Below are 25269 nucleotides of genomic sequence, written 5' to 3' on the forward strand. Positions count from 1 at the left end.
TTAGCGCTTGGACGCCCCCGGGCAGCAATCGCGCTCTACAAATCGACATTAAAAAAATATATATATATCTCCAAAAGTTGGTAATAGGAGATAGCGATGTTAGCGACTGTTTCCAGTCGCTAACATCTTGGCACGCCCACTTTGCATGTCATTAGTGATAAATATCACTGACATGCAAAGTGGGGCCCAAGATGGTCGCTATCTCCTACTAGCTGTCGCTAACTGGTGTTAGCGACAGCTAGGTAATAGGGAGATAATTTTATCTCCGCTTTCTTGGCTTTTAAAGCCAAAAAAGCGGAGATAAACCCCCTTGATAATATGCCCCAGTGTTGTTTATTATTGTTTAGTTCAGCTTCACGTTAACTTTGTTTTCATAAAGCACCATGGACTAGATGACCGACATATTTTGCTAGCCACAAATGGACCCTCGGCCTGCCTGAGACCGGTAAAATGTATTTTTAAATCTACCAACCCTATTTTACAAGTAGGTAACCTATTATTTATTTATTTATTATTATTACTGACTTACAAAATAGGGGTTGTGTGTGGTTATTAGGAAGGGGAGGGCCAAAGGCTTCCTTTTGTAATAGTGAGTCGCACCGGTATGTAGGAATGTTTTTCGATCATAATGCGGTCCCAAAACATACTCAGTTTAGCACCAATTTCAAATTGGTGGTAAGCCATTCACAAACGGGAAGGGGTGCCCGTAAGGGACCCCTTCCCCATTGTTAATGGGGGCACCAACCTTTTTGCAGAGCAGGCAGTCGTCTCATGGACCACTGCCCCCTGTGAAAAAAATGATAAGAAAACTTTTCATTTCTCTTTTTGAAAAGCATCTCATTTTCCTTTACGGAAAATGGGTTGCATTTTTTTCCAAAAGCATCTTTATTTAAAAAGCAGTCACTGCCACAGTGGTCTGCCGACCCCAGCAGGCCACCATCCCTAAGAGTGCGGCCATGCCCAATTGGTCGCAAATTGCGACCTGCCTCATGAATATTAATGAGGAAGGTCCCTTGCGACCCATTTGGAAATCTCAAACAGTGTCTCCGACACTGTTGTACATCTGGTTTTGCTATTCGCAACAGTGCCTCAGAGTGCTACAAAACCACTACATTACCTAAGTTCTTTTGATTACCATTGATACAAGGCATTGCAGTGCAGAAGGATGGGTGGATGCCCCTTTAATTCCCTCTTAACCTTCCAATCACAATGAGTCACACAGCAAAGACTTGCCTGATTGGCAGTGGGCCGGACTGAGAACAGAAACCGGCCCTGGCAAACTACTCAGCTGCCCCCCCCCCCCCCCCCCCCATGGGGTATGGGGGAGTGCAGCTGAGAAGTTTGCGAAACGCCCGGTGCCCGCTATGGCCAGTCCAGCCCTGTCTGGCACATACCAACTGGTGGTTTCGCAGTCGCAGAGCATGTGACTCCATGTGGTCTTTAGTTCTGCAAGGAATTTACAAGGGTAGTAGAAACACAATGGATAGGATAGGGCACTGACGGCAGGTGCAGTGGCACCTGGACCCAGTGGCGTGGTGGACCCTCTACACCACATGTATGACTGTCTTTTATCCCCCGACCATGCAGGGCCCCATTTCCCATGCTGGTATTAGGAGCAAGGGCATCCTCCCTACCCCGCTCGGGGGACAGTTAGACAAGGGGACAGTGCAAGACCAGGGACTATGCAAATTCCACAAAATCATCCATTTGTGTTTATTCACAAACATCAACTACTCCTGTGTCAGAGTTCTTTCATGGTGGGAAAGGAAAGGGACACTAACCATGCATCAGGGAAAGGGGCGTGAGCATGGGAGAAAGACCCCAAGTTTGAGGAGCGAGTGTCCCTCCTTAGCTCAGGAGAGCTGCCCTCCTCTGTGTCCTCCCCCTGCAGGGCCTCTGTTGCTTTTCCCTCACTCTGCTCATCAATCATGGAAGTCACTGAGGTTTCTTCCATTTTTCTGTCAGGTTTGAGGTCAGTGAGGCCCCCTAAGAGCTCCCCTCTTTAGGAGAGTGATGACTGCCTTCTGCACCCTGAGTACAAGAGACTGACAGACGGAGGAGAATTTCACCCAAGGGTAAATGCTTTACCAAAACAAGCATTTATATAACAAAGAAGTATCATCACATGAGCAGTCTTTCATGTGCACATGTATGCTTTGTGCGTTGGCCTTGAAATGTCCACTAACTCTTAGTAAACGTGGGAAGGGCCTAGAGACCCTTTCAGGGTGATTTGCTGCACTTAATAAGAAACAATAACATAATAACACGGGGTACAAGCGTTTCTAGTTGTCCTGTGTATAAGTAGTCACTGAATCCATTTCATCCCCATTTTAGATGGGTTTGGGCCTAGTCACAAAGGCCTGCAAGACCACATAAAACGCACTACGGAAGAACTACTTTATTTACTCTAATAGGCCTTTGTGAATTGGCCCCTCTGCATGCAGGTGTTCACCAGGCATTCCCTGCCCTGGAGCAGTGTTCATATTCCACAGTCATCCCAGCATCCCTCCTCTTCGGAGCTGCAGCCATGCAGAGGGTACACCAAGAGTTAATTATTGAGGAATGTGACTTCCAGCCAGGCCTTGCCTCATGCTTCTCTAATTATGTGGAGTGGACACCTTGTACTCGTGCACACTTTCAGCACCCCGCTTGCTTCCACTACTGGTGAGCCCTTGGATGTCTGTCAGCACCCTCTGGGGCGCCTCTCAGCATCAGCAAATTCAAGTTTCATATTCACAGTGAGAATAGGGCAAGAGCTGCATGACAGGTCAGCAAGTTAAACTCTCACTGCTGGCATCTGCTGTGACCTGTGAGTCACAATTCTGAATCTGGGAAAAGATAGCTCAGGCTTACATCCTCTAAGGTCCTTAAATTGAATGCTATTAAATTAGTATTAATAACACCTACTATTTGCAAATAGCAAAAGCTCTGGTGCTCAGCACTGTAGTAAAAAAGTAAATTATAATGTGCCTGGCAAGGTGCAACCAACTGCTGCAATTCTTTCTCCTTAGGGGCCTAGAACAAAAGTGTCACTTTGAGGTCTCGAAATATGTTTGTACAGAAATATACTCTGCTCATCCCTTAATGTTATGAATGGAGCACTGCGTACAGCAGGCTACAGCACAGAGGTCAGACAATGACAAGCATTGGAAATGCAATAGGTCTAGCATCAGTTTGGGGTAGAGATATTGGCGTTGAGCGCATGTGGCAAACCGGCGGGCATTTCAGCCATCACTTTCCTGTATTTCTCAGCAGCAAAATATAAATAGACTAGAAATCCCAGAATGCAATAGAAAGGATTACACTCCATGCAGCTATGAGAGTGGCCGAGTTATTGATTTCTGATAGCCAATAATAGCATACAGGGCTATAAATGAAAGCGAGGTGTCCTGATCACCCTGTCTGAAGCCACTGCTGTTCTTCGTTTGAGACACTTTAATCAAGGATCATTGGAACAGAGAACTGTGAAGACTGGGGCGAGCTTTCCTCGCTCAGCTGCTCAGAAAGGTGAGACCCCTGTGAGGGAGGAGGCGAGGTCCGAAGGGGGCTCTGTGGCGGGAGGGGGCAGAGGGTTTCGGGAAAGATCTAACGATAATTCGTAAGTAAGATGGGGAGATCCTTGCATTTTGAATATTTGTTACTGTTTATGCCCCATATGGTCCTTTCTTGTCACAAACCCCGAAAGATGTGCTACAAAAGCAGGTGCTTGAAGATTAAAAGATCGAGTGGGGAGGGAGGGGGGGGGGCAACAATTGAATCTAAAAATGCCCCAACAAATGAAAGAAGACCCTGGAGCACGAAGGGTGCTGCTGAAGCTGGAGAAACTCAGCAGACAATGACTTCTTGTATGTAAGTTTAGCATCAAGGGGCTGCAGCCTTCCATTGTACAGAATTTTGTGTCATTTTGGGTTAGCTTTATGTGTGGCTTTCACAGTGCATGGAGTTCAAGCCACAAAACTTTGAAACAAGCTACACATTATATAATTCAACGTACAATTTCCTTTTTTGGGGGATTTTCAAAGTCCCAGCTTTGAGAAGGGGCGCAGCATTTGATATTGTGCGTGCGTTGTTGGACAAAAAATGGAAAACGATGGCATACAGGAGGCAGACGGAGATGCTGAAGTTTGGCAGCTGTGCGAGGCTCAGTTGATACCCATTGCTGCGCCTCCCCAGGACTTTTTCCTTTTTCAAAGTATTCCTCCCTGGGAAATTGTGCTTGGCCGTCTGTACACTGCTGTCTTCAGGGCCGGACAGGCCGTTGATTCTACCAGGCATTTCCCCCATGGGTAGGAGCCCTTGGAGGCCGGTTTGAAAGCCCAGGGCCGCTCCTGTTGCATCCGTCAGTTTCCACAGCTCCCCCAGGTTAATTGCAGAAAGCACAGGAGCCTTCAAGAGAGGGAGAAAGAGGGGGAGGGAGACGGAAGGTAGAGAGAAAGAAATCAGAGGCGGGATAGGGGGTGAGAGAGGACAGAAGGGGAAAGAGGAAATGGATAGATGGAAAGAGAGAGATAACTCCACTGGGGGCAGGGGAGTAGGGGGATATTATATTTTTTGTAACGTACCTGTTCAGCTGCCGAAGCGTCTGTGCTCCTCTATACTCTTGATGGTATCCCAGCAGGCCCTGGGACACAAGCACAGGCTCCCCACCAATCCAGATGCTGCTCACATAGCATGAGAGCAGCGCCAAGATTGGGCTGAGGGGCCTCCATTGCCGCTCAGACCGTGGCTTAGTGCTCATGTGGTGTTTCTCCAGTCCAGCTGTGCAACACCGCCGGGTTGGATAAACCTAAGTGCTCATGTCTGTTTGGCCGGCTGTCATGCGCGCTTAACAGGTGAGCTTTTTTGCAATGATCACCACTAGGTGCTAGGTGGGCAGGCTGTTACCACCTTGGTTTTCAGCTCTGCTGTCTACAGCCCGGGCACCAAAGTGGACATTTTTAGAATTTATATATGCACTGAAGACAGGAAAAATAATCATACAGACATCATCTGCGCCTGTGCAGTGTAAAGAATGGGATCATGATATGGATTGTGATATGTACAATGCGCACCTCACATTCTACACTATTGTGACATTGTATAAGAAATCTTAATGGATATACGGTATAAAACTGCAAAAACTTTAGTAGGACACAGGCGCAAGAGCATGAAAGAAAGGGCATCTTGTAACATAGCGGAAAACAATACAGAATAAAGTCAGTCCCTAATTTGTAAAAAAACACATAAGTGCCAGGCCCCTCACAAGGAGACCACAACAGCTTGCGACACCCTTTGCCGCTGCCAATGACAGCACCTATGCAACTACTAACCATCACTCTTCTACAAGTGTGACATTTCAGACTAATCAAGGCCCACAAAGCTATAAGAATGGCTTTAGCGGTTGATGTTAGCTGGTTTTAATGTACATTGACTTAATAAACAACTGTTGCTCTGCTCATCTTTTAATTGTAAAAAACAGTGCCACCATGTGGCAGCTATCATAAGTGCCGGTGTTGACAATTAAGTGCTGGTGCCGAGCACTTGAGACCACCAGCTCAAATTAAGCACTGGTGGCAGCGCTGGCAGTGGCAATGGGTGGTGCAAGCTATGGTGGCCTCCTGACGAGGGCCTTGGTACAGATTTCATTTACAAATTGAGCACTAGCTCAGTCTAGAGCAGTCATCAAGTCTAGATGAGTAAAACATCGTTACTCTGTGTCAAAAAGATCTTACAAAGATCTATAAAGATGTATTTCAGTCGACAACTGGGAAGAATGAATAGATTAATTGCACATCAGCTTATCATCCAAAGAAGCAAAACAGTACAAAGATTAACCCTTTTGAAAAATTAAAAATTATCTGACTCCGTTGGAGCTGTATTTCGGCACTTGAGTTCAGATGTACGACCCTCAGTGTTTGTGACTTGCAATTTGCATTTGTTTGCAGTTTGCAAATTGTGAGTCGCAAACACTGGTCTCCCAAATGGGTCACAAAGGACCTACCTCATTAATATTCATGAAGCATGTCGCATTTTGCGACTCATTGGGAATGGCCGGCACTTACAGGGGTGGTGGCCTTCTGTGGTCAGCGGGCCACAATGTCTGTGAATACTTTCTCAATAAAGCAGTTTTTTTGGATATGCAGGCCATTTTCCTTAAAAGAAAATGGGATGCAATTAAAAACTAATAATGAAACGTTTCAGTTTCACTTTTTAAGAGCAGGCAGTGGTCCGTGGAGCCACTGCCTGCTCTTAAAACAAATTTTCGCTGCCAATCACAAAGAGAAAGGGGTCCCCTGGGAACCCATTGGCGATTGGCCTACCACCAATTTGAAATTGGTTGTAAATATGATTGTTTTGAGACTGCATTTGCGGTGCAAAACAATCTTACATTCCCCTGCGACCCGCTATTAGGAAGAGACACCCTTAGCACACCCCTTCCTAATAGCAACTCACAAAACCTATTTTGCGAGTCGGTAACAGGTTACAGACTCGCAAAATAGGTTTGGTACATGCTACAACCGTTTTTAGCGGTCGCAAATGGGCTGATTTCCCGTTTCGACTGCTAAAAATGGTCGACCATCTGCCCCGAAGTCATGATGAGCCCACAGCTGTTCGCTCTACCTACACCAGAGCTGTGGGTCTTTCCTTACCGTCGAATGTGGAGCGGACTCCTTGGTTGAGCTCAGCCTTTCTCCCGATGGACTAACAAGCCAGATTCCGAGCCGAGCCCTCCGGCTCGTGCCTCCTCTGTTGCCTCCATTATGCAAGTGTTTTAAAAACCAGAGTTCGGCCCCCTGAAGTTCAGTTGGAGCTGTATTTGAAAGGCTTGTCTTTCCGATATAACTTTGCTGGATGCTTATAGCCTGAGAGAAACTCAATAAAACACCCTAACTCATGGTTTGAGGACTTGTTCATTGTCCCCATGAAGATGCTGGTCTTTCCCTCAATGGTCAGCAGGGGGCAATGTTCTTAATGCAAGAGTAGAACACTTCGCCTTACCTTTAAATTGAATCTGCACTTTACGCCATGCTCCTGATTGTAATATACTCACTGTGTTTCCTTTCTAGATGTTGACACCGGCTTGAGCACCAGCCCGGAGACCCATACCTTACAAGGCAATGACGTGAATCTCACCTGCAGGGCAGACCCCCATCTCTACACAGAACTTACCTGGTTCGACCCCTCTGCAGAGGAGCTTCCATCTGTCCCTCTGGTCACCCAGAACCACTGGAAGTCCATCACCTTCACCCAGACCCTCACAAATGTGTCGCTGGATCGCGCCGGCAGGTATCGCTGCACTGCCAGGAATCGCTACAACAACCAGGTGGTGGAGCGATTTACCACCCTCCTCGTCCAAGGTAGGTCTTGTTGAGCTGACTGTAGTTCTGGAAGTGGCACGTCATTTCCTGCATCAGTCCCCTGTGCACGCATCGTTGCTTCCCAAGGCCTGATATTCAATGTTTAAGATATGGGGGCGTATTTACAAGCCTCATGCGCCACCGGTGCGTCACGTTTAATATGGGAAAAAGTGACGCACCTGCGCCGCAAGTGGCTTGTAAATAAGCCCCATAGATTCCAATTCACAGAAAATGTGTAACTGTGCACAACATTACCTTATGCCTACACATTGCATTGTTTTATGGTTTTTTAAGGGATTCACAGAATTCCAATGAACTGTATGCAAAACGTAGATTGTAGGCAAAATGCATAAGCACATATTTCCCTTACTTTTTTAATTCTCCTCATGAACATAATTTACTCTCGGTAGAAACCCCTTGTCTTGCACCCCCATGTTATACAGGGGTGTGCCCTGTCCTTTTCATCCCTTGTGAGGGACCTACTGCTGGTCGTTTCAGGGAGTGACATCCCATGCATGTCAAGGGCATGCAAAACATTTGGGGATTCTCACCAGGGTACAAGTTTGCTAGACCGCCAGGAACGCACCAGTCCTACCCAGGTTGGAGATTCAACCAAGCAGACCAGCTACTAAACTGTGGAGATGACCGCAGGGGTAGATCCAGTCTGCTGGCGGAAATGTCAGGTAACCCTGATGGGGGATCTGGATCGGGCTATTTCCGCTCACAGAAACGTTTTTGCACAGGCGAGTTCCACATAAGTGTGCAAGAGATTGTGTTGGAGGCTCAGTGGTGTCTGAGTTTTGAATAAAGACAGCCCTGGGAGGGAGAAGCCAGAACACCACTGTGTGAAGCACAACACGTCTCTGACAGCTCCAAGTCCAACTGCATGAAGACCAGACCAGGAGCACACACCTTCCTAGCTCAGCCTCTCCCAGCACCCCTCGTCTCTCCACATTGCCTTACTCACCTCATCCCAGCCTGCACCCGCATCCGCAGAGTGTGCCAGGAACACACAGGGCACGCGACAAGAGGAGTCAACCATCTCTTTCTACCGCAGCTTTTGTAAACCAGGGATCAACCGAGAATACTCACAGCAAAGTGTGCAAAATGATCCCCTCTCTAAGGGCTGACTCCCCAGCAGGAGGGAGTAAAGCGCTTGCTGCTGACATCTGTGGTCAGCTGCTAGTCACAAGCTTCCACCTGACTCAGCCTTCCATCCTTCTGTGATGAGTACATTTAGTACTTTTAAAGTGGTAATAGTAGCTTATCCTACAGTGTTCGCAGAATAAAAACAAGGTGTTGTTATTAATGTTTAAATGAATGTTCTGCTCGACGCTTAAGGCATTTTCCATCCATGTACCAGAGGCACAGCCTGGCCCTTGAGGAAATATTGTCCCTTGCTAGCTTCGGCATGGTTAAAATGTCCAAAGACTCAAGTGCTCTCCCTTAGAGGAGAGGGCCTCCCTGCAGGCCAAGGAATGCAAGCACCTACGTCACAAAGATTCCAGACTGTACAGAAGGTGTGTTGGAAAGGAATGAATATGAGAATTTGGTTTGCCTGGTTGTGCGATGCAAAACTGTCTATACAGACTGCATTGTTCAAGACACCACCAGGTCAGGATTTATCTGTAACTTATCAAAGTTTAACCTGGTCTTTGCTCTTACATTCATAGTTATCCTCACCTACGAGTCTCCTGCGTTGTGAAATAATGTTTCTGCTCACTTCCCTCTTACTACAGAAAAGGAGGCCCCACAAGTGATGCAGGAGCTGGCCGCACTGGTGGTGAACAGCAGCGGCACCCTCCACCTGGAGTGCCGGGTCAACGGGACGCCAACGCCCACCATCACCTGGCTGAAGGATGGCTACCAAATGAAGCCCGCTTCAGGTAGGTTCGCCAGTGACCATTCACGAAGGGCTCATGAGAGGGACTTGGAGAGTATGTTATGTTATGTTATGTTATGGATATTTGTAGAGCGCATGGCTACCCAAAGGCGTTCCACCGCTAGCAGAGAGAGAGGCAGGTCACAACAGCTTAATAGGAGAAGTTTTGAAAAAAACAAGTTTTCAAAAGTTTACGGAAGGGAAGGAGATTTGGTTCCGATCGTAGGTGGAGGGGGAGCGTGTTCCAGAGCTTGGCGGAAATAAAACGGAAGGAACGACCATCACTTCTCATCCTGTTGATTTTAGGGACCGTAGCTGGGTAGCGACTGGATGAACGAAGGAGTCTATTAGGGTGGTAAGGGGAGAAAATTGCTTGGTGGATGCGGAGGCCTTTCTTCCAGAAAGATTTGTGGGCAATACATAGAGACTTGAATTTTATTCTGTCTGCAACCGGGAGCCAGTGTAGGGTTTTCAGAATAGGCCTTGCAGAGTGAAGTAGTGTGGCTCACTGGTTAGAGGCGGCAGACCCGAGAGCAGAGGACGGCCCGGGACCAGGGTTCGATTCCCGGCGCGGCAGGTTTCTGGACCAGGGTCAGCGGACTCGATAATTCTCTCGCCTTGGTGCCCACTCTGATCAGCGATCACACTCGGCAACTCTGGGCATTAGCTTGCCTCATCTTCACTAACGGCCCCACCAGACCGCCGGGGATGCCTGGTCTCACCCTGGAGATACTCATTAAGGGACCATCTCTCAGGGAAGCCAGGAAGGGTTTTGCAGCGGTCGAAGCGCCTTGGGACCCTACGGGTAAGTAGTGCGCTATATAAAATGCCTATACATACAGAGTGGCTGTTGGCATCCATACTGCACAATTCTGGATGACTTGCAGTTTATTTATGGTAGCCCTAGGAGCTCCTAAATACAGAGCATTTCCATAGTCGAGGAGATAGAGGATTAACGCCTGGGCCATGAGTCTTCTTGCTGAAAAAGGGAGGAGCGGAAGAACTTTACGGAGCATCCGCAGGATGCTGCCAGTTTAATTGCCTGATGATTAACAGTGAGTGACTGATCTAGCCACATGCCTAGACTTGAGATCTGAGTTTTTGGGTGTGGGTGGGGAGGCAAGAGAGCTTGGCCAAGCTAGGCCGATTCTAGAGATGAACGAGTTGCCTGGCATCATGAGCTCTGTTTTATCTCCGTTTAGTTTGAGGAAGAAAAGTTCCATCCATTTAGTGACTCTCTCCAGGCAGGGGCCTAGACTGGACGAGGTGCATCTTGGGGGATTTAGGGCCACCACTAACTGGGTGTCATCGGCGTACGTAACAATGTCTATCCTAAAGGGGAGGACAATCTGTGTCAGCCGGCTCATGTAGACATTGAACAACGTCAGGGTCAGGGATGAGCCCTGAGGGCCGCGGCAGCCAAGTGGGATTTGATCTGAATTATTATCTCCTTCAAATACTTGAAAGCTCCTGTCCTTGAGGAAGGACTGAAACCAGGTGATGACACTACCTGATAGACCAACTGAGAAAGGACTGAAACCAGGTGATGACACTACCTGATAGACCAACATTCCTCAATCTGTGGATCAGGATGTCGTAGTTAACAGTGTCGAATGTGGCACTGAGGTCCAAGAGGATGATGGCCGTCGATCCTCCTTTGTCTAGGATCATTTTGGCCTTTTCAACCACTGTGAGTAATGTAGTTTCAGTCCCGTGTTGGGGCGAAATCCAGTTTGAGACGGGTGGAGTATGTTATTAGATTCAAGAATAGCAGAGATAACTGAGTTAACATGCTTTTCTAGCATTTTGCTGATCCCAGGGAGAAGGGAAATAGGGAGATAATTTCCAAGTGTATCAGGGTCAAGTCTGGGTTTCTTCAATAGTGCCCTCACTATGGCGTGTTTCCATGGTGGGGGTACTAGTCTGGTTGAAATGGAGGAGTTTATCAGCTTCAGCAACACTGAGAAGATTGTATACCCGGCCTTACTAAAACATTGAAGAGGTGTTGGGTCATTGGGAGAGCCAGATTTTACTAAGGCACATATATTAACTAGGGTGTCTATGTCTATCAAGGGAATTTCCCTGAGAACGTGATCACAGCGTAATTTTGAGCTGTCCTTGGAACATCCCTGACTTAGTTTTAGAAGGTGCTTGGTATTCTTAGAATTTTCACCTGGGGCGTTTGAGGTGGAGTTCATTCTTTCCTCATAGTATAGCACTTGTGCCTCCTTCACTTTGGATTGGAACATTTTGATAGTGTAGATCTGTTTGCTTGTTGTATCGTAATTTCTTCTCCATTTCCTCTCTAGACTTTTACAGGTTTGTTTATACTCATGCAGTGTAGAGGAGTACCACGGAGAGGAGTTGTTCCAGTTTTTTTATGGATAAGTTTCTTAGGTATAACTAGGTCAAGGGAGGAGTTGATCCTTTGGTTAAATTGGTCATTCGAGACGGTGGGGCAGGGATCTTGGGTAGGTATGTAGTTTATCAGAGCTTCATTCCAGGAGTCCAACAGGAGGGTGGACCAGGAGCATTTCCAGCCACTGGTCGTGCCAGTATTAAGGGGGCGTTGAACTGTTAAAGAAAACTAACATAAACCTGGATCACTGGGTCTAAAATCGATGAAGTTGCTAGTTAGAGCCCCATTTAATGCTTGCAGCAGTGCACTACAAGGCACATCACTCCAAGACACAATAGACACCGACAGACGTGCATGTCACTCTCCAATACCAGCAGAAACATTTTTGTAGATAGATTGCAAGTCATCGAGAAATCTGCCGGTTTAGCCAGTTTAGCCACCCCAAATCATGACGCTTACCATGTATTTTTTATCCAAGAGTGTGACCAACCAACACCCTCTCTACTCCATTTACAGGCACCACCGTGTCAGGAGCTGGCCAGCGAAGGCCAGCACCACCCTTGCCTGTTGACCAGCCTCCATCTCTGAACTATAGAAAGCTGGTCTGGTCAAGACTTGGCGCAGTTATTGCAATAAATCTCTTGAACAATTTCCAACTTTCTGCCACAACCCAACAAAGGCAAACTGTGATAATTTGACTAGAATAAGAATATTAACTCACAGTTAACAAACACTGTGATATGATTAGGGCTACTGCAATTGGCAGGGAGCACCAACTTATGCTGAGGGTTGTCTCTAACAGGATGTTAATTACCAAAAAATGTTAATTACAAACTTATATAATGCTGAACTCCGACATTTTCTCTTCAAAATCATGTACTTTGTTAAAAATGATAAAATCCAATAAGTCAGAAAAGATCAGACTCCAAAACAGCCAATACGTGTTTCCTTAGGAATTCCAATTACTGCCCATTGTCTCACCATTAACATAAGCAGAGTTACTATTGGCCGAAACGTACTTGTTAATGAATCAGTCAGGAAAATCCTTTAAGTGGCTCCCCCGTTCTACTAGTGGAAACATGGGAGGTGTCATTGGAATACATACATGGTGGAGCATTGCATGTACTGCTCAGTGGTCAGGTAAGACCCTGTGTCCCTGGCTTCCTTTAGCACCCTCATCCCCTTGCAGTTCTCAGGGTTGGCGTTACCCAAATGTCTCCGCTATGTCCACCAGCAATGGTTATTACATGTTTCCAGCTTGTCTTATTCATTGGAATTCCATTCTTAGGCATATCCCTGCTGGTCAATAACAGTCTGATAATTGACCGTGTGAAGAAAGAAGATCAAGGCATGTATGAGTGTCAAGCCAGCAACGAGATGGGCCACGTCAATACATCAGCATATGTTACGATTGAAGGTAAGGCTGCTATTATTTGATGTGTTTCGACTCATGCGAGTTCCTGGTTCCGCCTATAATATTTAAGCCACGCCTTTTCTTATAGCCTTAAAGGGAACATTCAGTGTAGAGAAAAATACTGCTCATTCTCCAGTCTAGCATCTCTGGCAATCACCTACAATAAGTATTCTATAATGGTTGCTTTGCTTGATGATGTCAACTGGGACAGTGAGATGCTTTGTGACATCTTCATGGCATGGACTCTTTTAGGCATGGAGCAATACTCACCCCTACAGTTATATGGCACCAACAACTTGTCGCTCAAGCCAGTGCACGCGCAGTCCACCCAGTAAAGGGCACAAAAAGTAGTCTGGCCACCTCACTCCTGGTCATTATGGACACTCTCCCCTAAGGAAGAAGGCAGACCTGACCGCGAGACTGCCGATCAGAGTGCCAGCATGTGGCCTAGGTGTTCCATGAGATTCAAAGTCCAGTATGTGGATTGGTTCCTAAAGTAAGCTTGCTTCCTATAAGGCTGCATTCATAAGATGAGCATTGATGTGAATTCTGATAGCATTAGACACCATGAGGTGTAGCCCAATAGTCACAAACCTCTGGGCACAGACCCATTCCAGACGTATATGTGCACATATGCTTGAACTCCTTAACATCAACACCGGGCAGTAAGAGATGATATGCTGCATGCCACTGCTTATGCCCACACCAATGACACTTCTTCCATCACAAGCCACTTGTTCGGTGGGCAACAGGAATAATCAAGAGAGCTGTTTGTTCGCTTGCTCGGCAGTGAGGTCTCCTTCGTCCTTGGTGAAGAAGAACCTCCATCAGGGGCTTTTGGCACAACCAGCTGCAAGTACAGATAGCTTCTGATATTCTGGAAGGACCAGGAGCTGTCAGTATGGCTTGAGTCCAGGAGGTTTTGTGAACAGCAAGGCATGTCCCCGCCCATACTCAATGAACATCAACTCTCTTCAGTCTCAATGCAATGAGCAGATTTAGAATTATAGACAATACTATTATCCACCAGTAGAAGCACATCTATTTCAGAACCACTTTATATTTAGGAATCAGTTGCAAAGCTGGTTGTGTGAACAGTGAACAGTAGGTAAGGCCCAAGTGTCTGCCATGCTAATGCGTCATAAGTCAGGCGCAAATGGTATAGTAGACTTCCTCATCAAAATGCACATCAAGAATGGATCAAGTCTGATTTCTTCTATGTAGACGTAGCAAGGGACATCTGTTTGCTTTATGTCTTAGTCCCAAAGTCAAAGCAAAGTACAAATATAGCGCCAGATGTACAAAAGGATTTTGCATTTGCAAACCCTGTGATTCACAAATTTATAGGTTCTGTGACTGAACTATGCATACAGCCCGTTTCAAAAGGCGGGAAGTTTCTCTGACTTGTAAAATTGGCTCTATGACCCATACTAAATTGTAATTAGGAAGTGGCATAAAAGGGATGCTCCTTTTAAACTGCAATTCTGTATTGCATATATAAGTAGGTTGCAAATACTATTCTGGTTGCAAGTCATTAACCAGTTAACGACTCCACAAAGGAGGTGGTAACTGATTTGCAAATTGTAGACAATTGCAAACTATTGCGGCAAATTACAGACAGTAATAGAGTATTGCAAATTGGGACCTGCGTAATGAATATTATGTAACCTCTTCTGATTCCTCATTTTGTGCTCTGATCTATTAATACATAGGTCGATTTGCAAAATTCGATTCCAGTCGCAAAAAGTTAGTGTGCAATAAGCGACGACTTTTTGGGCATTGAATAATAATCCATCTAGCCCCAAGATTCTCCATTTGAAATCAGTTGAATGCATGTTTAGTGAGTGAGCATCATTTCAATGACATGTTCTGTGAGCTGACCAGTGCTTTGCTGTGCATCATGTTTCCAAACTTTAAGAAGTTCTTTAATCACTTTGCCTCTCCTGCCCTCTTCCAGTCCCCTAACACTTCTCCTCTCAAGGGGTACTCCATTCCTTCAGGGCCTACATGGTTGGATATTTCGGTTTTATTACTTTTTCTCCCTTTCCCCAGAAGTGAACTACTATCCAATCGTGCTTTATGGCTGAAAGGGATCCTTGGCAAACCCTACGCAGCTTTGCAACATCAATTACATTTTCCTTCCTGCTCCGAGCTGATACATACCCTCAACTTGCAAAACTTCTGCAGAATTAATTAGTTGTTTGGCTTATTTGTAGACAGCAGAAGCTGTGAGTGTGCCATGAAATGGTCATTGTAACAGCACCTGGAGAAGGGATTTCATCTAAATGCACATAGAGAGACATTATTATGCAAGTTAAAATGTAAGAAATATAGATATGAGCACTCAGATTTAGAAACATAAATGATTTAAGGGATGCTTTCGAGTCAGACGGTGATGTTAAAAGATGTCATGTCTCTTCATGCCATTAACATGCAGGCGCGGAGGAAAAATCCAACCTTGAAGTCATCATCTTGGTGTGCACCGGCCTCGCAGCCACGCTTTTCTGGCTCCTTCTTACCCTGTTCATCCGGAAGCTGAAAAAAGTAAGGCTCGCGCCATACCACGGGAGGGTCAGCAAGGCAGAGAAGACTGTATTATAGAGGCTGAGGCACCTTTGTATTTGTGTCATTGAACCGGAGGGAGTCACATGCACATGGTGGCAGCCATCTTGTGAATGCTGTCTTGTTGTCTGTATTGTGGCATGCATCCCCCTTGTAATGTAATGTAAAAAGGATTTGTAGAGTTTGGACAAATCCCCCATTAAGGGCTCTAGGCGCTGAGTTGGTGCAGGTCTGGAGCATCAGTCAAAGAGTCAGGTCTTGAGTTTCTTGTGGAATGTTGTGAGTGAGGTGGCTGTTCTGATGTCCAGCGGGAGGGCGATCCAGCAGGAGAGCAACATCCGGGGAATGTTTGCAAGTGACAGTGAGGTTGGATCGGAGGTTGCAGGTTGGCTGCTGGAAGTCGAGACGCCAGTTGAGGTAGGCGGGGCCATTCTGATAGAGCGCTTTGCAGGCGAGGGTGAGTATCTCAAAGTGGCAGCGTTTCTAGAAGGGGAGCCACTGGAGTTTGCAGAGGTGAGGAGTGATGTGGGTGCAGCGGGGTAAGTTGAGAACCAGTCTGTGGCGATTGGGATGGTTTGGAGCACGTGTGTGAGGTGGGTGGGTATTTCGCAGTAGAGTTGTTTCCATAGTCTAGCCTGCTCATGATCAAAGCCTGGGTGATGGTGTTTCTGGTGTCCTTGGGAGGCCATTTAAAAATATTTCTGAGCATGCGGAGGATGTTGAGGCAGGCTGATGTGACAGCTTTGATTTGGTGTCTCATGGAGAGTTTGGTGTATAGGGTGATGCCCAGGTTTTGAGCCCTGTCAGTGGGGGTGGGGGTGGGAGTGGGTCCCAATTCAATAAGCCACCAGGTGGTGTCCCAGTGGGAGTTGTTGGGTCCGAAAATCAGGGCTTCTCTTTTCTCGGCATTGAGTTTCAGGTAGTTGGTGCACATGCTGGTGCTGTCATAAGGCATTTGAAGTTGTTTTTGGTGTGATGGGGTCTTCTGAGAGGGACAGGATGAGTTGCGTGTCATCTGCTAACCTGATGATGCTGAGGCTGTGGGAGCCGGCGATCTTTGGAAGGGGTGTAAGGTAAATGTTAAGGAGTGTGGGGCTAAGGGAGGACCCCTGTGGGACTCTGCAGATAATGTCTTTGAGTTGGTAGGTGAAAGACAAGAACAATTAGGCGATATAGCCCTCTGCTGATGATGTTAACAACTAGTTATTCCCCCCTTAATGGTGTACCTAAGCCAAAGGAGCATGAATGCGGATACAGGGCAATAAAAATATGTTAATGCCAGGTAGCAGGTGGGCATAGGCGCTAATATAACTAGTTTCCAACTCCTCAGCCACACAGATGCACATGCACATATACTCACACCAGTTTATGTCCCTGTGCCACAATTTGAATTGCATTAGGATGTAGAAAAATATTCTTTTAACCTTTTGCCAGCATCTGCTGCTTGGCTTGCTTTTGCAAAGAGCAGTACTCTGAGAGATTGGGAGAACAATGGAATCGTTTTATTCTTTGATATTAAGGAAATAAGCTAACTATTCTGTGGCTTTATTGTTAATCCTGGAATCTGCCCCCAACATAGTCCCTTGGTTCAAAAGTCATTGGGGTTATCTAGTAAGAGGGATAAGTGCATGCATATGCAACAACCCTTACTATGAGGCATGTGACTCTTCCTTGTAGCCCTTGCCAGCGGACATCAAGACTGGCTACCTGTCAATCATAATGGATCCAGACGAAGTACCCTTAGATGAACAATGTGACCGACTCATGTATGACAGCAATAAGTGGGAGTTTCCACGTGACCGCCTGCGGCTAGGTAAGTGATGCATGGAAACCCAATGTTGGGCTTGATGCCACAGAGCCAAAAGGCTGATTCTTAAAGTAAAATATGTCAGGCTACTTTCACAGTGGGTGGAGGAGGAGCAGCCCCATATTACCATTGTGTATAAAGGCAGACAAGGAATTATGCTTGTGTCAAACACAAGAACATGACTGTTTCACCCTAGGATTCAGTCATAATGGTGGAGTGGTGTGAGTGTTTGTGTTGGAGTGGTGTAAGTGTCTGTGTGTGTACACAGTTTGTTTTAAATGATTTGCATGCTGTAGCCTATTAGACTCATCTGTTAAAAATGAATCTAGTTTCATAGGAAATTAAACACTTGTGAGGTTTGGTTTGCTTCATATTTCTGATGACTACTTTTTAAGGAAACTGGTTACAGGCTTACATAAATCTGAGGCTGGATATGTATATCCTTAGGGGTTACAGATCCCTATGAGTATGGTTGATTAATTGTGAGTGTTGTTTTGGTGGATACACATGCCACCATGAAAAGCCTTCTTCATTAGTAAATTAGTAAATATTCCACACGTTGCACATGGATATGCACAGGACATGTGATTGTGGTTGCAGTAATTCTCTGAAGTTGTACAATACTCTTGGTTTACACAGTGTTTAACTTTGCCTTTTGGTCTTGTTCTTTTAACTGACACTCTTTGGTGTTTTCTTCTTAGGAAAGACACTTGGTCATGGTGCTTTCGGGAAAGTGGTGGAAGCCTCTGCTTTTGGGATCGATAAATGTTCAACCTGCAAAACTGTTGCTGTGAAGATGCTAAAAGGTATATTTATGTTTGACTTTGTGTGTTTCTGTTCCCTATTGACAGCATCTTAGCGATAAATGACATTTCTAATTTTGCAATAGTCTTCTCCAATTGAACCCCAGAATCCTTCCAGGATCTGGGCCCATATTTATTCAGAGGTAGTTTATACACTTTGCCCAGGTCATGGCGTAATACTATCTTGAGCCAGCCAACCTCTTACCAGGATAGGAAGTTCTCAACTGGGTGACTACCAACGTCTTAATATCATTCCTTTTCATCTAAGATCCATACATAATCCCTTTTAAGAATCTTAATACTTGTTGTTTTTATCCTTTTTAACACTTGTCACAGTACCTAATCAGCTTTTTCTCTCAACCAAGTTAGCAGCTTGACACCAGGAGCTTTTGTAACAGCACACTCTACAAATTACATTACAAAAACTCCAGAAGGTTAGTCATATCTCTTGGCCCTTTTATGGTCATGTTGGGACAGCTTTCCACACTTTGATTTTCACAATCTTCTATATACCTTGACACATTTTTTGCCCAAGTCCTGAGCTCTTGGTCATAGGTTTTCTACTGCCATAGACAGCTGAGGCACCAATGGCAGAAACCTAAATGTTTTCCGACCTCTAAGTGAATCCGGGGGACTGCAAGTTTGGTCGGAGGGAGCAACCCCAACTCAGGAAGGTAGACCCCCCAGCCAAATTCTAAATGGCCCCCTAAGTTGCTGACTTTTGATCTTGGATATTTGGATCTCAGTTTAGCTTTAGCAATTGACAAAACAATTGACAAACAAGTATGTGATTGTGAACAAAACATTGTGTCCCACTTTGACTAAGATTGCAAATTTGCATCGGGTAAACAACTGCTCATTGCTATTATTAGTACTGTCTAAATGTATGCTCCCACTCTCCTTCCGATTGCATCCTGATTTCTGGAATTATGCCCCCCCCCCCACACCATACTGTTCTGAGTTCAGCAGAAATGGGTTGAGGTGGTCAAGCCACCATAGAAATGTGCCCTGGGGACTGCTGGTCCTCTGAATTATGTTGCTATTGTTTCAAATCCCTAAAAATGTATTGCAACTTTCATTATGATCAGAAATATAAAAATATCATTGCTCCATGACCTAAATTTAGAACTCTTGATCCCACATAAAGAACATGAACTTTGTCAGAGCATCAATGTTGCATAGATTCTCAGGCTTATATTTTACGCCTGAATACCTTGAGTATATACCAGTCGTTGTGATCCCCCGGAGCCCACTACATTAATTAACGGTAGGGGGCACACAGCTCGCTCCCTGAGCCTTATTAGGCTTGGTCAATTTTATAGAAAAGGTAGGGGCCACAAAGCCCCCCTCCCAAGCCTTGAAAAGCTCCAGGGACCCTTTCCCTCAGGACGATCTAAACAGGAAAGGAAGGTGGGCTGTGCAGGGCCACCTGCCGGAGCCATAAGACCGCAGGGACCCCCATCCCCGCGCTCAACTAGAAACTAAACTTTAAAGGGAGTGGGGCTGTGCAGCCCCCTTCCCAAACCTATTATAGTCCCGGGGTCCCAATCCCCTAGGGGCCATCTCACAAACTGGGTCCCAGGGAACCTTCCCCCGGACACAGTAGTCCCCCCTCCATAGGAAACTACCTTACGGCCGAGCACAGCGTGGGGTTGCTTGCCTGAGAGGGGATGATTGACCACAGGATCTGGCCTCAGGCCAACCTCTCGTGGCGCATGGACAAATGATGTGTGATGCTGGGGGTTGACTTTATGTATGGTAATAAATTAATACTTTGCGTTTAAAAAAATCTAGAAATTCACAGAAAAAAACAAAAGTTAATGTAACAATATACTTAGGTGAAAAATTCAATGGCAGCGTAACATTTTGAACAAAAAAAAACACTGAAATTCACCAGTTATATTTATCTCAAGTTACATAACAATAACTCGTATCCTAAAGTAAATATACCTTGTGCCCTTGCTGTGCAATGCTAATTTCCCCACATATTACATCACTAATGACATCTTCTATGACAACATTGATAATATAACATCTAAACACGACAGTGAAAACCCTACCAGCCAACGCACCTATCATTATATGCCCAACTTTTTTGTAATAGAGGCAATTGCCATATGTTTTAACTATGTGCACACAGATCGAGCACCCACTGTCAAGGTGCGGTCCTAACAGGACTATACAGAGCTGAACAAAGTTCAGCTGGTGCCCCACACAACAATTGTACATTTGAATAACCAGGAAGTATGATTCAATTTCCAAAGATGCGTTTAAAATCTTCTTTTTATTCAAATTGGAACAGATGTTGACTGTATATACAGTGGAAAACAACGCATTTTGTCCAAGACATTGGACTTCTTCAGGGCTGCATAGTAACATACATACACATATATAAATAACAAATACATATACATAAGAACAAAACTAAAGACATACCATCATGTGACATTAAAAAAAAAAATATATATATATATTATTATTATTATTATTTTTTTTTTTTGTGGCGAAACGCGTTTGTCGAGGGGGCAGGGGGTCTGCCAAATAAAATTCCTTTGCTGGACAAAAGACTTGGAGTGCCGTCCATTTTTCGTTGGATAACGAAGTGTTTCGTATATATATATATATATATATATATATATATATATATATATATATAGCATCAGTAACCGAATGTGGGATGAAAAGGGCACTATGCCATAAGTTTAGGTCTCCCACAGGACGTTTCTGACTTTTGACATCATTTCATGAATTCATAAATTTCTACTGTATAAAATGGGGTACAGGTAGTTGACGTTTGTAATTTTGGTATTAATACATGTAAACCTCTTAATAGACATAACATGGGTTTTGAACGCTTCTGCCCTCCCCCCCCCCTCCCCTTCACGCTATTTATATTATCAGCGTTTGAACAATGAGTTACATATGAGACAGGGATCTGTCTCTTAGTCAAAGCTGATTTTGCACTTTGCACTTTGCACTTTGCACGCGTGTTTGCACAAAATGATTAAAAATTTCAGCACTAGCACTTTAGCAACACCGAAGGGCAGCAGACACTGCTCGTACGTATCTTTGAGAAACAGATATGTATTTTCATCCTGTAGACCCCTGATCCCTAAAGCAGGACATCACTGTATATTTTAAAAATATGCTGCATATAAATAGTTTTATGATCATATAAACTCTCAACCTTTAAAAATGATTTTAATTGATAGGTTGTATATATTAAGCATGTTCAACATTTATTTACGAATTTATGTATTTAACTTTTGCAAAAACGGGGTCTGTTTTTTACCAGGATGTGATGTAAACTATATATGTTTTCAGTGTCTATGAATGTACACGCCCCCTTTGTGTGTTAATTGTGCGCCCTATTTATTCACTGTCATTGGTTCTGTCTGGCATGTGATCAAGGCTACCGTGTCGTAGCCGAAACGCGTCATGCTGGCAATCACGAGAGAATAAACCACCTTTGAATTTCTAAACTCAGCGCTGTGGAGTGGTCTGTACCTGTGGCTTTCGTTGTTTATAGGAATGCTTTTCCTCAAGTGAAGAACGGAGCAGGACTTTGAATCATATATATATATATATATATATATATATATATATATATATATATATATATATATATATATATATATATATATATATATATATATATATATATATATATATATATACTACACAGAAACTGCAGTCATTTTGGAAAACAAACCCAGTAAGAAAGTAAGAAATATATTAAACTATTAACATAGACAAACCGTCAAGACAAAGGGAAGAAAAGAAATCACCAAAAGAAACAAGCATCCATGTATAAACACACTATTATATAGTTACAAAGGTAAGTATCACTAGACAATAGTGATAGTACTGAGCACTTTGATATGAGTGCACCATACCAAATACATTGGGCACAGTGAAAAACAGTATCATGTGTACATATTATGATAATCCCAAATATGCAAAATAATACCACAAGCCCCTAGTAATACCGTTGGACACCTAAAAATGCAAAACAGAACACCAAAATGGCCAATCAAACCATAAGGAAAAATGAGTGACCAGGGGCTTTCCAACAGATAAAAGATACCATGGAACCAAGTACCCAAACAATAGGAAAACAAGTGAAAGAACGGAAATAAGAGATGAAACAATCCAGTGCATAAACATTTCGCCATGAGCAGAGAGTAAAGTATGCAAAACGCATAGATCAGTAATACAAACACATTTTGTCCAAGACATTGGATTTCTTCAGGGCAATTGTTAAGAAAGAACAGCAATGATGATGTTAGTAATTCACTCATCCAATGATTGGGATTACTCATAGTAAAATTGTGTGTAGATAAACGCATTCTAAGCAGAAGATTTTACTTCAAAGGGAATGGCACTTAAGCGAACATAATGTGGAATTAATGACATATCCAATAGAGGAATCCCAGTGTACCTCCACCCAAGCATGTCCAATGGTATTACTAAGGGCTTGTGGTATTATTTTGCATCTTTGACATTATCATAATATGCCCACAATACTGTTTTTCCATGTCCCCAATGTATTTGGTATGGTGTCCCTTGGTACACTCACATCAAGGTGCTCAGTACAATCACTATTGTCTAGTGATACTTACCTTTGTAAATATATAGCAATATGTTTATACATGGTTGCTTGTTTCTTTTTGAGATTTATGTTTTTCCCTTTGTCTTGACTGTTTGTCTATGCTAAAATTCAAATGTACAATTGTTGTGTGGTGCACTGGATGAACTTTCCATTACTTGGGATAACTGTAACGGGTGAATGTCAGTAGTTTGTTTGAGTTCAAGATATTATATTGTCACTGAAAGTTTCACCTAACTATAACTTTACATTAACATTTGTTTTTTTCAGTGAATGTACATTTACATACATAGAGTACAAACGGTGTCCCAATTAAGAGGCACAGAAATTGCCGAGATATATCTGATTTTATAGCAAGGTGTATTGTCATTCAGTAATTGTCATACAAAAAACAAACATTTATAAGGCGTGTCAGCAGACCACACAGTATGATAAATCTACAGAATCAAGAGAAATGATATAAACATTTTTCATATATTTATTACAATCAAAAGGTTAAAAACATAAGTACATAAAAACATTTCATTACATTAAAATGTAATTTTAAAATAGCCTTCCTAGGTCTCAGTCACCTTAGAAATCAGATGCCGCCTCCCTGCGTCCAACGAAGTCACTTCCGGGTATCGGTGATACTTGTTGGCGCAGTGGCGCGCTATTAAATACTTTATGTGCCGGGTCAGAGGTCATACAGGTGTCTTGCACGTAAAACTTTAAACATTGAAAAAAAAACGCTTGGGGCCGATGTATTTTCGTAGGAATATCTCATTTTGCCTTAGTTATAAAAAAGCTGAATATTATATCTCTCAAAAAACAAAGGCCTAAATGTCCTTTCATTTGGGAGCGGCCATCTTGGAACTGGCAAGTTGTATCCTATTTTCCTTGTAAACGTCACATTAGTCAAGTACATTACAGTAAAGACAAATTTCTTATAAAGTATACTGTTACTGTTGTACCTGATTCGCAAAATGTTTTCTTGCATTAATATACTTCCCCATTAACCAAAGTCTTTATGAAAATCAGAAACAAAGGATTTTGGAACAAGGTTTTTTTTTTTTTAAATGGATACGGCCATCCTTAACTTATTGGTCCTTACCGAATGGTTGAAGAGTTACATTACCCACCGGTTACTGGATATATTCTCATGATTATTGATACAGAGCTTGAACTTCTTTGCGTTTAAGATTTAATAAAAGTCATTGGTATTAAGTTTCCATTGTGTTGTAATAGTCAAATATTAGACTTAATATATACCTTAACTCACAAAATATTTTTGCCATTGTTGGAACAGGTTATATTTCTAATACTATCCTACTGTAGGATACACTGTTACTATAGATGCGTGTTCTTTCTTTCTAAGTGGTCATGGTTTTAATTTCTATTTCCTCCCTCCTCCTCTTATTCTATCTATTGACCACTGGATCTTTGGGGTAGTACAGGGACTTACTGTAATCTATGAGTTTCCAGATGTAAAGCCCATAAATATCTACAAGTTACTCGGACCCAGATGTTCATATTAACCTCTCCCAGTCTTCTTTGCTGTTCAGGCCTTTTCTAAAAGTGTCAAAACGGGACATATAGTACTGTTCCCTTTTGTTTCTTTTGATCATCTGATTGCCACCTCTTAAGTTGGTCTTGATTATTTCTATCTCAAATAAAAAGAGAGGGGTCCAAAAACCCAAAGGAATAGGACCCCACACAAGACTTGAAGTCTAAAAACAATTCCCTTTGGGATTATAACATGCCGATTTAACAAACCACATACAAATTTCACTCTTACGCTACTAACACTCCAGTCACAGTGGGTCAGTATATTGAGTTGCCAGGAGAATAATTCTCACAATATCATTTAAAACATTATTTCATTCCTGAAGGAATTTATTAATTTGATTCTGCACAGAAAACTATCACATCAATATAATACCTTAAAAACAGTATGTGTAAAAATTATTTTATCTTTGATTAAAAAAACATAGGATAACAATACATATAAAAAAAACCTCTTTCCAAAATCCTTTGTTCCTGATTTTAGAAAAGATTTTGGGCCCATTGGGAAGTGTAAATAATGCAAGAAAACATATTGCGAATCAGGTACAACAGTATACTTTATAAGAATACTATACTATAATGTACTTGACTAATGTGACGTTTACAAGGAAAATAGGATACGTCTTGCCAGTTCCAAGATGGCCGCTCCCAAAAGAAAGGAAATGTAGGCTTTTATTTAATGAGAGATATAATATTCAGCTTTTTTATAACTAAGGCGGGATTAAAGATTCCTATGAAAATACATCGCCCACCGTAAGTACAAGCGTTTTTTTTTCAATGTTTAAAGATTTATGTGCCAGACACCCGTCTGACCTCTAACCAGGCACATAATGTATTTAATAGCGCGCCACTGCACCAACAAGTCACGCCGATACCCGGAAGTGACTTTGTTGAGCGCAGGGAAGCCGCATCTGATTTCTAAGGGGAGTGAGACGTAGGAAGGCTTTTTTT

At 43.6% G+C, this 25269-nt stretch overlaps 1 protein-coding gene across 2 annotated transcripts in view; it reads left to right on the plus strand.

Moving 5' to 3' along the window:
* Window positions 1-25269, plus strand: part of LOC147718463 (vascular endothelial growth factor receptor kdr-like) — a 537031-nt gene that overhangs the window by 404147 nt on the left and 107615 nt on the right. For both annotated transcript variants that reach the window (XM_086918385.1, XM_086918386.1), the window contains exons 13-18: window positions 7047-7337; window positions 9077-9223; window positions 12867-12995; window positions 15430-15536; window positions 17232-17367; window positions 18063-18167. In XM_086918385.1, the coding sequence (XP_086774511.1) occupies window positions 7047-7337; window positions 9077-9223; window positions 12867-12995; window positions 15430-15536; window positions 17232-17367; window positions 18063-18167 (915 nt within the window). The remainder of the gene's footprint in view (window positions 1-7046; window positions 7338-9076; window positions 9224-12866; window positions 12996-15429; window positions 15537-17231; window positions 17368-18062; window positions 18168-25269) is intronic.

Source organism: Lissotriton vulgaris, chromosome 4_1 (genome assembly GCF_964263255.1).
Source record: "Lissotriton vulgaris chromosome 4_1, aLisVul1.2, whole genome shotgun sequence".
In the NCBI taxonomy this organism is placed as follows: Eukaryota; Metazoa; Chordata; class Amphibia; order Caudata; family Salamandridae; genus Lissotriton; species Lissotriton vulgaris.